The 17886-nt window shown below is 43.4% G+C and overlaps 1 protein-coding gene across 3 annotated transcripts in view; it reads left to right on the top strand.

Moving 5' to 3' along the window:
- Positions 1-17886, top strand: part of Ptprm (protein tyrosine phosphatase receptor type M) — a 698790-nt gene that overhangs the window by 439184 nt on the left and 241720 nt on the right. For 2 of the 3 annotated variants that reach the window (XM_057758864.1, XM_057758862.1), the window contains exon 14: positions 2700-2774. The exons of the other annotated variant lie outside the window; for it this stretch is intronic. In XM_057758864.1, coding sequence (XP_057614847.1) covers positions 2700-2774 — 75 coding nt within the window. The remainder of the gene's footprint in view (positions 1-2699; positions 2775-17886) is intronic. 3 annotated transcript variants of the gene reach the window in all.

Raw genomic sequence — 17886 nt, forward strand, 5'->3', positions numbered from 1 at the left:
GTTTTTAAGGTGACTGTTCTCTGGGGGAGTGCCTCGCTGTTTGTAAGTTTGGCATTTTGTTTGACCTGGATTTGCATTCAATGATAGCGTGCTTTGCCGGGAGACCTTGAGGAAACTGAAGGATTTCTATTGTTCTGGTACAATTTCCAACTGTATTCAGAAATGTGTTTTATTTATTTATTTTTTTTTAAATCACTAGACTGTTGGAGAAGTTTCTCCAACGCTGTTTTTCTTTTCATTCTTTTGTTCGAAGAAATGCCATCCTTTCTAGGCCGTCATGCTACAGAATTGGAAGTGTACGGGAGAAAAGAGCCCAGAAGTATGTCTGTTGAGATGTAAAGCTAATTAAGATTCCTTTTAATTACTCACATTCAATTCAGGAGCAAACAAAGGATGGAGCAGGGCACTTGCTTGTGCTAATCCACCATTGTTCGGGCTCACGCTATGGATTTAGCGCTTGTAGCATTCAGCATTTTGTGGCGAAGTATTTTTCTTCTCTTGATCTAAAATTGTCTTCATAATATAAACCCAGGAATGTCTTCACCCCTGGAAGGTTCTAAAAAGATAAGAAGATAAATAGTCCCGTGGGTCCCAGATTCCTCGCACCCCAACCTCATTCTTCCTGAGTCACAGGAAATGCAGTGGGGCAAGAGCAATTTAGCAAACTCCGGGTCACTTTGCGTGAAACCCCAGTGGCATTGCAGAGACCCACGCCCACGTTGTTTCTTTGTTCATGTGTACAGCTGCACCTCAAGCAAGAGCCCGCCATAATCACTAGTATTTCTTTTTAGAGGATTGGATTGAAATTTCTGGCTTAATTTTGCCAAATTTTTCTGTTTTATAAATTAACCTTACTGGCCTGTTAAAGTGGGGTCAGAAAACTTTTAGTAGCCAAGGCCAGATAAGACAGATTTTAGGCTGGAACTCTAACTCAACAGCAGAATACTGTTCTTTGCACATGCTAGATTCTGAGTTAATCTTCAGCACTGACGATAAATGAAAAGATTCATTATTAAGAAGCTAAGTCATCAAGAATAAATATTTTTCGGGCTTTGTAGAATGCGGCTTCTCTGTCATGAGTAGTCTTAGCCTTGGTGGACAATAATTGAATTTGGCTGTTTTCTGACAAAACTTGTAAAAGCCAGAGGTGGGCCTACTGATAGCCGTCGAGGGCATTTATTGAACTAACCCAGGAAACACAAGCACAGTCAGCAGATCAGAAAACAGACCAGAGCGATGCCCCCAATGTTCATAATGTACATTTTCCATAATGGGCTCTGTGTCAGATTATAGTTTGAATCCTTCTTGGATTATGAATGCCTGCTGTTCATAGCTACCTCCGAGTCTGTTAGGTTCATAGAAGTCACTTTTGTGGTATTTGATAAGCATTCTGTTTTCCTCTAAAAATTATGTTTTCTTTTAACAAATGTAACAGCAGTTCAGATGTTCCTCTAAGTAAACCTAGAACCCAGCACTGGTCCCAGAGTTGCTGTAAGCCCCCAGAAAGAGCATTTTAGAATGTGAAACTTCCTACAGCCACATTCAAAGTTGCTGAAGGGGTCAGGCCTGGAAAATGGTCTTGGGCATGTGTTGTTCGTCCTGGCGGGTGCAGCTAGAACATACTCACTGGCAGTGTGAGATCAGCTGCCGGGCCCTTCCCAGCTCAGTCACGATAGTCGGCTAGCTGTAAGAAGCAGCGCCATTTGAGTGGTACAGGGATGGCTGGAAATACTCTGCAGCAGTTTGGGCTTTAATTGTCTGCAGATGGCGCATGATCTATTTCCCTTATTCGCTGTCACCTTTCTAATAGTACCCAGGCTGCTCTGTGTAAATTAGTAATCTTTCATGCAAGCCTAGTCTTAATTTTCCAATATTTTTTCCTTTGCATCATTTTCCAGCTGTATCGTGTTACGACTGACGTTTTAATTTTCTATTTTTTCCAATATCTGTGTGTCATAAATGTTAAGTGTTTAAAAACAACTGCTGAGCTGGGTAGGCACACCACTTCCAAACCCTTAAATATTTCTTTGGGTACATGTTAGCTATGACAGTGACAGCAAAGGCAAGGGACTGGAGCTTCTAGTTTGTCTTTGAGACAGTTTATTTTTTTATTCTTTTGTGACAGGGTGATTAAAAAAAGGTTCCTTATAGAAAGCTACTTGAAACTTAGTTATCAGAGAAATCACATAAAAATGTGTTTTGTGAAAGAATATGGTTTTCTATGCAAAGGTGATTATGGAGAGAGGAGAACACTGTGACATCACCACGTAGTTTTAAGGGGTCGAATATGATTTACAAAGTTGTAAGAGTTAGCAGGGACCTCTCTCACCATGGTCAGTTTGGACTGGGTTCACTGTCAACCTTCAGTTCAGTGCAGAAGGCACATTTTGGGTCAGGCGGGGCTTTACTTCATTTTCTGTTCCTTGATCTACCCAGGGTCTCAGGCAAAGCTTCCAACAGCATCACTTAAGCCGGCTGCACGGCTTAAGAGAAGAGAATTCAGAAGATGAAAAATTTGTTGTATGTGTGCCTGCGTGTGTATGTGTGGTTTTATTTTTTCTTTCTTTCCTTTTCTGCTGTTTTCGGAACAAAGTTGAGATGGTTTGCTGTACTGATGGGAATTCTTCTTGCTAGCCTAGCTTCAGTCTGGCTTTTTTCTCCCTCATGCATGCTGACCTGGGAATCCTCCTTTGCCTTAGCCGCGATAATCGTGACTCAGCTTACAACACCTTACATTCGCATCGCCCCTGCTGCAGGCGACGGCCAACTAACAGGTCAGACGTTCAAGTATAGATGAGTCATCTTGCCCATTTCCTGCTCATTTTTCTCAGCTTCGTTTCCCCTCTACATCTCCTCCTCTGCTTAAGGCCTGTTTAGAATGTTCTAGACCCTTGGTGCAGACCTTTGCTCGCATTAACTTAAGTGACATGCTTGGCCTCTTCTGTGTGCACATTAATACCCATGCATTAAGTCAACCCCACTGCATTAAGTCCGACCCCACTGCATGCTTCCATTGTGTGTTTGGTCTGTTGCTATGTTCCTTTCTACCCTAATGTTAAATAGAAATGAAATTCGCTGGACTTGGAATAGCAGTGACATCAGTTAATAGACGTTCAAGGAAAATACTGGGGAAAAAAGTATTCCCATTTTTCCAAATCTAAAAAGTCACTGAGATTTGAGAGCTAGAAAGGCTTGTTTTTTCATCTTTGAGGTTGAGTTTGTACGTGCGTTAGCAGAACGTGATCTCATCTGCCAGTTTTATAAAGCAGAGCCCCACCCCAAAGCTGTTTAGGGCGATGCCGGTCAAACAGTCCTTTGTGTATGTACCATTGTTGCTGGGCTGATTGCATTCTTTACATCCTTGCTGCAGAACCAAGCACTTGTATAGAACAGCGGCACATCTGCAAGCGAAACGCACTAAGTAGGATAAGCAAGTTAGGGAACCTTGGATGGCATAGGGTCGGGGAGCCCACCCTGCCCCTTAGCTCTATCATAAGAAAGTAACATGTTCACACCCGCTAGCTCTAAATTCAAGTGGGTATCTCTAGATGTTGATCTGGAAAAGTCCAGTAAATTATTCCAGGTGCAGGGGAGTGCTTAGTGAACTCTAGACAGCTTCACCCTGCATCCATGCAAGTCACGATCAAGATTGCTAATCAAATCGTGAGGTCAGGACTCGGAAGGGCCCAGCAACCGTAGGCTATTGTTTGTGATTAGGCGTTGCTAAAGCCAAGTAGGAAACTCAGAGCCGCTCCTCATCTAATTCCCACCTCAGCATCCTTAGCATTTAAGAAACGTGCTGCACTTAACTCATGAGAAATCATAGCTGCCTAAGTTATATTTTGAAAACTATCAAGCAACTGATATTCAAGAAAAACATTGGTTATTAAAGTAAAGCAATAGAGACCAATTCTACTTCCTTCTGCGTTAGAAGCCTGAGCTTATTTTTGGCTTTCTATTCTGGAACCCAAGAGCTCTAGGCTTATTTGACATTTCTTTCTTCCAGCTCGCTTTTAAGAATTTTAAGAATATTTCTCTTACCACTTCAAGCTCTGCTTATTAAGACTTTCTTTTCCCAAGCTTCTGATGTGTCCCTACCACCAGAAAGTAACTGAGGGACAGACAGCCTCTTTCTTAGTGTGGCTCCTCTCCTCTACAGCCCTCACGTTTAGGGATTGACTAGGGTTGTTCCAGTTAGATGCCCAACAGAGGGCTATCTGGAGTCCCTGAGGAAATCGAACCTCCTTGCCCTGTGACATATGACTGGGCACCACCAGTCTTGTAAGCAAGTCAGTAGCAGTGAGTTGGCTCCAGACTCAAAGGGAAACCGAGTTAGGCTGCCCCTTTCACCATCTTTCCTATAATCTTTTGCCGTTAACTGAAACGTGGTGTTTACCAACCATGATGTCAGTGACACGCCATAGTAAAACATCCTCTGTAAAATCTGCGATGAACAAGATACTCAACAAAGCAGCTCTCAGAGGCAGAGCATGTGACCAGGAATTGTTGTAGGAAGGACACAAGTCACCACGGCATATGGCCACCATTTCTCTCGGAGTCTGCCTGAGTCGTTTACGTTGTGACAGTTCAAAGCAACAGTAAGGTCAGAATAACCCAAAGAACCAGGAAGAAAATCAAAGCTTTTCTTCTTCCATACCTGTTCTGATTCAAGGGTGATCTGGCTTACGCAGTTATATGCACATATCACTAATGATTCATATTTCCCATTTGTAACAGCTGTCAGAGTCACTAGAAGTCTCATTGTGTTTTTCTATAGATTTATTCCCAAGCCCAAGGCTTCATTCAATCATTTTATGACAGATATTGAGCCCCTTCAAGGTGCCAAGGCTGGTTCCACACAATGTAGTCTTATTTTGTGTGGTTTCCCAGGCATCCCAACCACGAAATCAGGGTTAGTTGCATCAGTTGCAACAAAATAATACACTTGCGCATGTTCGTGAATGGAGCATGAGCATCCGGTAGGTCAGAAAGCAAGATGAAGACTGTAGTTAAATGGCAGGTCAGAGAGACATGTTTCAGTGCCCCTCCTGTGAGGTTAACGGCTTAGTAGTGAGTGGTCAGGAAGCCCGCAACTCAAATTTTCATATCTGTGAACAACCGTTTTGTCCATCAGTCCTGGTCCTTCCAGAAGCCAACAAAACACAGGATGGTCGCCCTCTGAAACTTCAGCTCTTTGTTGTCCATTTTACTCTGACATGCTGACATCATGCCCCTGGAAGTCCTAGTCAGTGCAGAGAACCTACTGGGAGACTCTCAAGAACACACTAGCTTTTGACTCTCCTTCTTGTACCAGTGTACATAGAAGGTCAAATAAGCCTTCATGTGGACATAACACCAGAGAAAACAAACCTGCTAGTGTCCTGTCCCCAGCACAGTGTCCCTTAATTGAACATATTGAGCGAATGACACAGATACCAGGGCCATCCAGAAAGGGGGCTCAGGTTCTAGATTTGGACTATGTGCCATAAACAGTTGTGGCATTGCTCTAAGGAGGGCATCTTAAGTCTCTATCCTCAACCCTAGGACATGTCATCAGCCAGTACACTGGTACACACACATATGTACATGCTTGCACATGTACACATACTCACACATACACATGTATATGTGCACACATGTACACAATACACATATATACATGCGCACACACATACACATATATACATGCGCACACACATACACATATATACATGCGCACACACATACACATATATACATGCGCACACACATACGCATACTCACACACATACACTCACAGCTGTTGTAATTTAGAAAAGGCAGTACACAAATGGCACCATGCAACAGAATTCACATGGAGGGGCTTTTATTAAAGGAAATGGAATGGAAAAAGAGGGAAGGGGACCAGCCTCTGGGGATAGGAACAGCAGAAGAGAAGAGGGAGGGAGGGAGGGACGGACGGACAGACAGAGACAGAGAGAAAGGAACAGATGGACAGAGAAAGAGATGAGAGGTGGCCAGGGCCCTTTTAAAGGGAACGTAGTAAATGTGCACAGGAGGAGTTCTTACTGGCTACAGCTGAGGGTGTAGCCTGCAAGAACCCCAAGGGCAGGCCAGTACAGATGCCTGAATACACACATACACACAGCCACATACATATACATACAGGTACTCATACACACATACACACAGCCACATACATATACACACTCATACACATCATATATAGGTACACTCTAATAGCCATATATATACATTTGTGTGTATATATATATGTATATATATATATACACATACACTCACACACATACAACACACATACACACACATAGTTGAAATGAATAAAAACTACTTTTCTGGTGCCACTCACTACCTAAGACACAAGCAGAGGCATTTACATTCCATTCTTCCTGGTTTACTTTTTTAATCTATTAAATGAAGTTCATCTCCTGCTGGTGAGCTATAAACCCTAATAATATAGAACTGCTTTTGGAAGAAAAGAAAAGATTAAAAATGCTAGAAATTTCCTGTAAGAACTTAGAATTAATTAAATAAATATGGTTAGACTGTTTTATATGAAGATTTGATTTATGATTTAATTACCTGCCCAACTCTGAGGTGCTGTGGAGAATGATTTCCTTGAGCAAATTTTTATCATCCGTTTTCTTTATTCATGCATCTAATATGGCAAGGCCTGTGGCCTAAAATACTTCCAAACACAATGACTTCTGGGACAAATTAGATGTATCAGAACATAGAACAGTAGTGTGGGAGGGAGAGGGAATTTTTGTAACTTCTAGTAACTTCTCTCACTGCTATGACAGAATGCCTGCCTTTAACAAGAGTCCGTTTTGATTGACAGTTTGAGGGTCCCGCCCCTCACAGTGGAGGAGTCATGGAGGCAGAAGGAGGAGGTTCTGGTCACATTAAGTCTGCACTCAGGCAGTACAGTGAGCTATGCTGGTGCTCAGTTCACTTCTCCTTCTCATTTACTTTTGGACCCAGCCCGTGACATGGCACTACCCTTAGATCTTTATAGAAACACCCTGAGACAGCCCTAATGCCACCTTCCCTGTTGATTATAAATCCAGTCAAGCTGACGGTGAAGACTGGCTCTCAGAAGGGAGAGAGCACAGAGCATGAGCTAGATAGTCATTACTTCCACAGAGTCTCAAGTTCTGACAACTGTACAGGGCTCATATGTAAAGTCAAAGACTAAATAAGGCCAGATGTTAGAGCAGCAAAGATAGATTTTATCCAGTGGCTACTGACATTTTGCTCTGCAAGGAGATGACTGGTCCTTTAAAGAGAGATCAATGAAACAAAGAAAGGCGGGGTATGATGGGGACTCCCCCAGGAGTACAACATTGAGACATTGCAGAACCCCTCTGAATTTGTTGACGAGACCCAGTGGGATTGCTACCCCTCAGGCCTGCCCTGGAGTATTGACAGAAAGAAACTAAATCCTTCTGGAAGCCTTGCATTTTCTCAGGCAGGCATGTTAAGAGACTAAAGCTATTGGGAACCCGGGTGACGCTTATTCAAATCTTTATATGCCATGATTGAAAACCAAGTGGACAAGAGGGGCCCCCAAAAGCTCTGGTAGAGTTTGATCGGAGAGGGAACTGTATAGAGGAAAGTTAGCTTAGATTTGGCTCTTCAAATCAATACAGTTATTTTAAACAAAATAATAAAACCCAAGTTCTGACACATAGCCACCAAATTAGGTGTTTACTACAGAGAAAGTTGTGCCTTCTACCAGCTCCATTTCCCGATGCCTGCTATAGCCCCAAGGGAGAAATACAGCAATATCTTCCACTGGGACTAGGAAGCTCAAGGGATGACACTCATATGCACAGATTCCAGTGAAGTCAGGAACTTGGACTTGACTCCGGGCTTTGTGAATGAATGCTGCAGGTCCTTCCCCCTCCATCACTGAGTCTGGCTGCTCCTGCCGGGCCTCTCTTGGTTCTCACCCATCCCTGACACTGTGAGGCCTTTTCCCCGGGTTCTCACTGCTCCCCTGGCTTCCTAGACACCTTGCCACCTTGGTCTTCTGCTGCCCTTCATGCTGACCCGCACCCCACCCCCACCCCCAGGAACTGCCATCGCCTGCTCCCTCTGCATCATATAACTCTATCTGGAGAATGGCGGACGGACTCGTGCTATCACGTCCCGTATGCTCAACCCAACATAGGTCCCTTCTGCTGATCACCACATGTCTCTTGGGGTAGATTTCCAAGCTACCAGGCCTGCTCTCAGTTGCCAGGGTATGCGCCAATGCTCTGAGGTCAGCTGGCCCGCTTTCCTTCCCTCCTTACCTAGCACATTATCTTTGGAAACCTTGGACCATTAGACATTTCTATCCATACAGGGATGTGGCAGTCATTGGGTCCTAGATGAGGACCATTCTTCCTCTAGAACAACACAAAACACCAGTGAAATATAAGACCTATCAGCCCAGGTAAATTTCCAGAAATAATTCTGATGACTCATCAAATGTCCTTATCAAATTTCGAATATAAACGTGTTTTGAAACTCTACCACTTACATCCTAAAACCCAAGTTTGCTGAGGCCAAGTGTCCAGCCCACTGTGTCCTTTGCACCAGATCTCAGCCCCAGGCTAAAGCTGAAGCTAGGCTGGGAGAGAAAGTCGGGACCTTGCAGTGAGGTGGGAATTTTAAATTTGGTTCAGAGAAGGAGATGATCTGGGCCCATTGTGGAGATAAGAACCTCAGGTCCCTCGCCCGTAAATGCTCAAACCAACTACCCGATGATAAGCCTTCCTAAGTGCTTTTGAGCAGCATTCTGGGATGGCTCAGAACAGCTGCGGCTCGTGGGACAGTCAGTGAGCTTCAGAACCAACCTGTTCCAGTTCAAATCCCAGTCCTGTCACTAAACAGCAGAGTGACCTTAGCAAGGGATTTCATGTTCCAGCACCACCAGACATGGGAGTCGCACTGGTCCCTACTCCTGAAGTTGGTGTCAGGATTCAATAGCCTATCTAGTAAACCTTTAATAAATGGTAGTAGGTATTACATTTCTGCCTTACTGTGGTTTTGTTCTGAATTAGGCAGAAGTTGCAAACTGTTTCCATCCATCCTCAACCACTGACCGCACACAATGCCCTTCACCTTCTTCCTAAACACATAATAGGCTGGTAGGTCTTAACAGTGACCAAAGCAAAATAAAAAGAAGGCAGTTACAGAAAGTTCACCCTGTGTCTACACTAGCACCATCACCAAGCTCTAACCTGCCACCGCTCTCCCTGAGCGTGAAAAAGTACGCACAGAGGGGGAGATTTTCACTCGTATTTACTGGCATAGCTCTCCAACACATTTCTCACTTACTACAGTATGCCATGAAGTGACCCCCAAGTCAATATACAACCACGTTGGTCATTGTACTCCGTGGCTGTCTGTCCATCTGTTGTCTATATTAGAATCTGCTCACCCCGCCCCTTGACGAAGAGCATTCAGAACTCATGTTCTGCTTTTATGAATGAGCAAGCTGGAATACATGCCCTTGCACGTAACCTTTCAACTGGGTCTTCTCTCTCTGGGCGATTCCCAGGGGTGCTTCAAGGACCAACTCTTTCCTTGTGTATAGAACTGACAATATCACTTTGCTGTCCTGATGTGGCAGGTGACCCTGGAACCCCAAGTCCAAGTGTCCCACTGTCTTAAGTGCCACCTTCACTACCTTTCAAACACCTGTGTTTCCAGGAGGGATGCTGGAAATGCGGTTCCGCCACTGGTCCTGGATCTGAGTGTCTTTACCTTTGTCCAAGCCATTTGCACCTCGTCATTACCTCTTCCTTCAGTCCCATTATCCTTTGTCATTTTCAGGGTAAAGAAGCTTCTATTTGTTGATAGTCGAATGTTGTCATTTTCTTTAGTTTCTCCAAGTTCTTTTCTTCTCCCCCCAATATCCCATGTCTCAGGTTATTCAGCTGTGAATTTCTCCTATTTTCAGCCTTCTCTAGATGGATCTCTTGAATTCCTCTAGAAATTACCATTGATATAATGTGAGGTATCACATGGGAACAGATCTAACTTCTGCCTATACAGATACCACTCACTAGAAGAACATTCCGTGCTCATGGAAAGCAGTGGCTCATGGAATACTCTTAGCTGCTGTAGGGTTCGGTGATGACAGGGTTGAATAGTGGAATTTTTCTTTGCTTTTATCATTTATATGGCCCAGGAGCCAAATATGTATTGGCGGTCTTTATCAAATAACCAGTTCTTTCTCACAGAACCAAGATGTTGCAGCATCATGTGGGAGGTTTGCATGTACACCTGGGGTTGCTGCAATGCAGCTGCGTCATGTGGGAGGTTTGCATGTACACGTTGCAATGCTGCAGTGTATGTGGGAGTTTGCATGTACACATGGCATTGCTGCAATGCTGCAGCATCATGTGGGAGGTTTGCATGTACACCTGGGGTTGCTGCAATGCAGCTGCGTCATGTGGGAGGTTTGCATGTACACCTGGGGTTGCTGCAATGCAGCTGTGTCATGTGGGAGGTTTGCATGTACACCTGGGGTTGCTGCAATGCAGCTGCGTCATGTGGGAGGTTTGCATGTACACCTGGGGTTGCTGCAATGCTGCAGCGTCATGTGGGAGGTTTGCATGTACACCTGGGGTTCCTGAAATGCTGCAGCATCATGTGGGAGGTTGCATGTACAAATGGTGTTACTGATGAGATTTCATCCGGAGCCTCCTTGTATCTTCCAGCACTTCTATCATCATCCTTGATTGCAGAGGCTTCTCAATTATGTTTTGCTATATGATAAAATTAGAATTCTCTTATTCTTTGTCAGGAGCCATACCGTTTATTTCATTATCTGCGTATCAGTCTTGACAGGGGCTGTGATGCCTTCCCGGGACAGCTACCACTTGCCTTTGGGATCCTCCACTTCATTCCATACTGTCACACTCCCTTTTCCTTGCGTGTGTCAATTTCTTGTCAGCATTCATAGCTATTCCAACATACGCAAGATAATCAACTAATAAGGAAGAAAGGATTGCTTTGGCTCTTGATGCTGTTGCATTGGACCTGTGGTAGCAAAGTAAATCCTGGCAGGAACATGTGATGTAGAGGCCCTGTTCAACTCATTGTGATCAAAAGGCAAGGGGGGAAATTAGGTAGAGCCCTAGTAACCCCCTTGAAGGACATCCCTGAGATAAAGCCTGGCCTTGAGTTGCAGGCAGTTCTATTCAGTCTTTTCAAGAGCTCGGTCTGTAGAGTCATGAGCAGCTACACCAAAGGAGATTGTGTAGAAACAATATAGAAATAGTTCTAACTTCTATTTTTATAAGGACCATATTCCAGATACCATTAAATTTTTCATAGCCTGTCTCTCAGGGCTGGAAAAATGAAATATACTTGGGTACCAGCTATTATTTTCTAATGGAATGAAGTACTTCATAGAAGAAAAATGTCCATGAAGGCCTGTACTAAATTCCCAACAACATTTTTTTAGTTTTTTTTGGGGGGGAGGGGGAATGGTTAGTATTTTATTTTCTGTGAATGAGTTTTCTGCCTGCAGGCATGCATGCAGTACCTGTGGACACCAGAGAGGGCATTGGATCCTCTGGAATTGGAATTACAGATGGTTGCTAACTGCCTTTGGGCTCTGGGAATAAAACCAAGGTCCTCTAGAAGAGCAGCCGAAGCTCTTAACTGCTGAGTCATCTCTCCAGTCCCTACTTCTATTTATTTATGTGTTTATGTATTTATTTATTAATTTAAAATAGCATCCCTGCCACGGAGAGCTTACAACAGCGACTGCAGGGGCTGGATTGGGTTTTGGAAGGATCCCTGGGCTAGAGTTACATCGGCCACCTCCTGCCTACTTCCTATCCCATATATTCCTGACATGGGTATCATTCTGTTGAGAAGACAGGGAAATGCGCCATGTTTACTCCCTGAAATAAGTATCTATCGAGGATTGAGACCACTCATAGAAATGTGATGTGTGTCTTCTCTCCAGGAAGCTGAATTTCTGGCCATCATTAAGATCAATGTAAACAGTTCAGTAAGTTTATTCCAATGGGTTCTGTTGTAATAAGAGCGGCAGGGCTCAAACAGCAAAAAGCTGTCTTAAATTGTCTCTGTGTCCTTTTTAAGCCCTCTCAGGTTTTACGTGGAGTTCACTAGCACGTTGGGTGCCACTCTGTTGTAATAAGAGTGGCGGGGCTGCGTCCCCGGCACCCGGCCGCCCGCATGGCTAGCTTATGCCCCGAAATAATTACACGGAAACTGTATTCTTTTAATCACTGCCTGGCCCATTAGTTCCGGCCTCTTATTGGCTAGCTCTTACATACTGATCTAACCCATTTTTAATACTCTGTGTAGTACCACGAGCTGGCTTACCAGGGAGAATCTTAACCTGCGTCTGTCTGGAGTGGGAGAATCATGGCGACTCTCTGACTCGGCTTCTTTCTCCCAAGCATTCTGTCTGTTTACTCCACCCACCTAAGGGCTGGCCTATAAATGGGCCTAGGCAGTTTCTTTATTACTTAACCAATGAAACAACAGATAGAAAGATGACCCACCTCCATTAGGGTTCGCTAATACCTTGAATGTTGTCGTTGTTGTTGTCTGAGACAGGGCCCGGTATATAGACCAGGCTGAACTCACAAGATCTACCTGCCTGACCTCCCAAGTGCTTGGATTAATGGTGTATGCCACTACACCTAGCCGATTTTGAACTTAATGTGTGATGCCACACCAACTGACTTCATTTTAATGGGGCGAGTGCCGCTGCCGACTAGGTGCCCCTTTTGTTCTTTTTTGTGTCGTATCTGTCATTTTGCTGTGGAAGTTTCCTCTATAAAAGAACAGTTACGGGAACATGGAGAGAAGATGCAGGGATGCTGTGGAAGACTCAGTTCCTTTTGCCCTGTTCCCGGAGTAACTCCTTTGTCAAATGTCAAGTGTTTGCTTTTAGAAAGAGTGTATTTGAAGAGCTATAGGTTGCGCTGAAAATATTTGTTTTATACTTTTTATTACATAAGCTAAAGAATTTTTATGTAAAATATCTTCAGTACAGAAAAGTTTAACTTTTCAATAGTTTTTCAGAATGTCAGCAGTGTGGCAAAGAAAAGGCCACACCGTATATTCAATTGTCTTTCACTTGGTTGGTGCAAAGAGTTTGCTGATGTGGGAGGCATAGATTGAAATTCTGTCTCAGGAGGCATTCCTCTTCTTGTCAATATTAATCTGGTGCATGGCGCTTTTCCGCACAGAATGTGGAAAGGAAATCCTTGAGTTCACAGTGAGCCACCTTCAGTTAAATAAGCAAAATGAGACAAAAGGGAAACCTGTACTGTGGAGATTTTTTTCCATGCAACATTTTATCTTTATGGATGATTCTTATGCTGTCTATCAGGAAATATATGTCTTCCTGGTGATGGAATTAACGCTTCCCTCATAGCAAGACAAAATGGGCAAGAGAGGGACATTCTCTGGATGTTATTAAGGCTGAGTGACAGTCTTCTGTCCTCCATGCCTGATGTGTCTCCTCATCCACGCCTATCAACAGACACTGTTGTGTTAATTTTACATTCATATTTTTATTACTTAGAAATAAAATGTTGCTATAATCAAAAATCTAAAGTCTGCAGATTAACCATGACATTTTTATATCTAAGAATGAGTTTTCCTCTGAATTTATAGTCCAAGGGTTATGCTGATTAAATTTTCGAGTTGACCTTGGCCTAACCATAGTCTCTCTTGTCCATGTATTTTAAGTAACTGCAAAATAACTAGCATTATGAGAGTGCTTTGGGCTTGATCCAATGTATTTAATTTAATCAAGATGGAAAGGAAGTCAAAATTCCCTTTGTCATCTTAGGATGACAGAGGATACAGCCAGATATGGAGGGTGAATCTGGGATAAGCGGGGTTCCTTTTCAAAGGCAACGTTATTATCAAACATCACTTAGAATGCATGAGTCAGGGAAGGAAGGCCCAGAGAGTAAAGAGGTAAAAGCGCTGGCCTCCTTGAGAGGTGCCTTATTTGCTCATTTACCATGTCAGTTCATCAAAGCCTGTTCATTCCGCTGGGTCCGCTCTCACAAACCTCGTAATCACAGTTCAGTTCTTTTGGGCTGAGGCTGGAGGATTTTTACGAGCTTGCAATCATAGTAACTTCTTCCTTTACCTAGAACATGCTCTTCGTACAGAGAAGGGAGAGCTTGCCCTCCACTGTTGGAATGTGCTGGTCGGCAAACCACTTTCCCATCACAGATGAGGTGAATTGTAAGAACAAGTCAGGGCATCTCTTCTTAGACTCAGTTTCCCTGAGGATTGATGATAGAAAACACTGTTTTATTTAAAAGAAAATGTACTCCAGAGTAAAAATGCAATGTTGTTCTTTATTTGAAAACTCTCAAGCAGCAAATTTCAAAGGCATATCAGTTTTGAGGTGTGTCTCCATGGGTCCTTGTTCTTTCTGCTCCTCCATGTCGGGTCTGTGAGGAGAAAGTAGAGCGCTATGGCCCTCCATTCCACCAGCTTTTAGGCAGCTCAAGTTCACGGGTTGAATCAGCACCACTTTCAAACATACATGGTCCATTTCCTTGTCAGGTTTCCAAAGTGTCAGATCTGCTTCTGCACCTAAAAATAGTGTGTTTGGTTTGTTTGCTTGTTTGTTTGTTTATTCATTCATTCATTCATTCATTCATTTATCTATTCATTTGTTTGTTTTTGGTGGTCCTGTGAATCAAACTCAAGGCCCTGCCTCACGCTCTGTGATTGCTTTAACCTCAAATCCATGCCTAGCTCTAGGTTTGTTAGTTTTCATTTGGGGTGTTTCTTTGTTGTTTTTGTTTATGAATTTTTGAAACATGTCTCATGTAAGCTTAGATTGATCTAAAACTCATTGTGTATCCAAGGATGACCTTGATCTCTTTGTCTTTCTGCCTTCATCTCCCAAGTGCTGGAACTGCGTGGATAAGCCACTACAGCCAGCTTCAGCACTTGCTTGTTTTGAAGACTGAGCTCTTTATGTAGCTCAGGTTGGTCTTGAATTTATTAAGTGTCCCTGGCTCGTCTCAAGCTTATGATCCTCCTGCCTCCACTAGCCAGGTACTGGGGTTAGCATTGCCCACCACTATGCCATGATCTTCTGGTTTTAATTGGATTGTTTGCTCAGGAAACCTCAATCTTAAAGTACATAATTTAAGAATCACGTTCTTGAGATAAATGGTCGTGCATTCAAGTTCAGGTCCCTGGGCTGATCTCTTAATTTCTTAAAACATCATGTTCTACACAGGGAGAATGCCATCCGTGTCTTACCCCACAGGGAAGGTGCCATCTCTTACCTCATTCAGGCTTTAGAAGAGTGAATGCCACATTACACAAGCGGTTGAACATGGAAAGTGTTCAGAGTAGGCAAGTGCTTCTTTTTCACCTTTGCTGCTATTTCACTGTAGAATACCTTCTTGTCCTTGAGTGTTTCGTGAGAATCAATCTGGACCACGGCCTCGTATCCCTTAGAGATGCTCAGAATTCAGCTCCTGGGAAAAATCTCTTGCTGGTGTGTGCAGCATTAGTTACATGGCACTGTATCCGTGCTGGGGCCTTTAAATGTACCAGAGCAGGAGAAGAACATTTTGTGATACCCATGCAAGACACAGGAGAAAGTCAGTCAATGAAGATCGGACCAAGAATGCTTTATTTGCCTGTACCGGAAAGAAACCTAGAGCCGGAAGCCAGGCAGGAAAGGATAGGGTTTATAGAGCCCGAATCCACAGTTACATCATACCAGAAGCAAGCCTGGGGGCAGAAGTATTTGGAACTTTCCATTCCGTTGATTAAAATCATTTGTTTCATGTTGTAAAACAGTCGAGCTTCAGGTGAGGTTCCTCAGGGTGTGGCTGGCCTGGCTGGGTGAAGACAGTTTTCCTACCATATGTCAGGTCTGTAATGAGCCCCACAAAGACAGCACTTCCCTTTCCCTGGCTCTGGGTAATTAACAGCGTCCGTACGACCCAGCCTGTTTTGTTGCTAACAATGAGGATGCTGGGGAAAGACTATAATAAAACATAGCTTTTGTGTTTTCAAGTGCAGCTGTTTGATTTGAAAGAGTAATGACCCACAGCAGCGAATAATGTATGGTGTGTTTTCCTTGGTTATCCTTGCCAATGGTATTGCTTTGTCCTCTTGGTGTCCTGGGCTTAAATAAGGACACCTTTGCATTTGTCTTTCAGCCAAGGAAGACATCTGAGTGTCAGTTTTATAAGGGAATGTTTGTGTATATGTCTGGGGCTGGGGGTGTATGTCTGCAGTGTGTGTGTGTGTGTATGTATGTGTGTGTGTTACATATATAGATGTCACAGAACATTATTTTAGGCAGGGTCTCCTTATTGTTTCTCCACTGTATACATCAGGCTAGCTGACACAGGAGTTTCTGGGAAATTTTCTATTTCCACTATTTATCTCCTCGAAAGTTTCTATAATTACGGATAATCTCAACTGGCGTTTCCCGGGTCCTAGGCATTCAGACTCTTCCCTCATACTCGGCTGCTAGCATTTGTACCTCCCAAGTCATCTTCCCAGTCCAAGGACTAGACTCTGTGAAGGTGGATTATAGAATATCTCACTGTGTAACTTTTTCAAAGACTGTAGATGAAGCTGGAAAAAATCCAAAGCAGTTTGTAAGGGACTGAGGATCGCTGGGTAGAAGTAGGTATGGCCACTAGTTTTCTTCAGCATGTTTGTATTTTTAGAATGATCCACAAGTATCTCTGAGACACTGTATTTGAAAATAAGCCTGACACCTGCATTGCACTTAACAAGTGGAATGCACCGAGCTCATCTGTTCGTATCTGGTGGATGTCTCATAGCTCTAACGAATATCTGAGAGACGCATCATGGGAGTGATGGCATTGGCATCGGCTATACTGTGTATACCTTCTGGCATTGCTAGTGATGCAGTCCTGTACTGAAGCTTGTCACTGATTATAACATGGCTTATTCAAACTGGAGCTCTTTTTCAAAGTTAGGCAGACTAGAAAGACAAGACAATTACGATACAGGAAGGGAAAAGAAGCCTCTTGCTCTAGAATCTGACTTGAACCTCAATACAGTTGACAGATCCAAATTTAACGAGAAATAGTATCTGCTTCTGAAAGCCACCTCCAACAAGAATGATCAGCTGCGCTCACTCGGGGCCTTGAGTGTAACTGTGGCAGTACCCTTTCTCCTCCCTAATCTAAACCATAAACCCCATGGAACTACCTCACCGTTTCATTCACCAAAAGAAATTTTTAAGGTTTAAAAAAAAAAGAAATGAGCTCATCTATGTTTTTACCTAGTTTTTAAACTTTAACTTTTAAACTTTACTTAATCTTCAACCCATTCTCCAAAACACATCCTTGAATACGAAGTGACATTAAATGCAGAGAATCCCATATGTAGCCAGAGTAGACACCTAACTGCTGCTGATATCGTGTGAGAGAGACACACACCCATGTCCTGGATGCATACTGCTCTTTGTCTCTGCATGCCAGCATGGGAAGCATCTCCCATGACTCATCGCTCTGTAATAATCTCCCTAACTTGGCTTCTCTCTGACTCCTCCTGAAATTCTGTTCCATAGAATACTCAGGAATCCAACTTTACCTGAGTGAGGTCTCTAGGGAGGAAGGGGACTCCTCGGGTTGGTGGTGATGGTTGTTGATGGGCTGCATCTCTCTGCCACCACTGAAAGACATATATTGGCATGCCAACTTTTCTCTGAGATTTTGAGTAAATGTGATTTAGCTTTGTCTTTTTTACTTAAGATATTATGTATAAAATTGTTGACTGAGGCTTTTCCCATCAGGTCCCACAGCCATTTATAAACACACAGAGGTCTATATTAATTATATAAACTGATTGGCCTAGTAGCTC

The sequence above is a fragment of the Chionomys nivalis genome, chromosome 26 (assembly GCF_950005125.1).
Source record: "Chionomys nivalis chromosome 26, mChiNiv1.1, whole genome shotgun sequence".
In the NCBI taxonomy this organism is placed as follows: Eukaryota; Metazoa; Chordata; class Mammalia; order Rodentia; family Cricetidae; genus Chionomys; species Chionomys nivalis.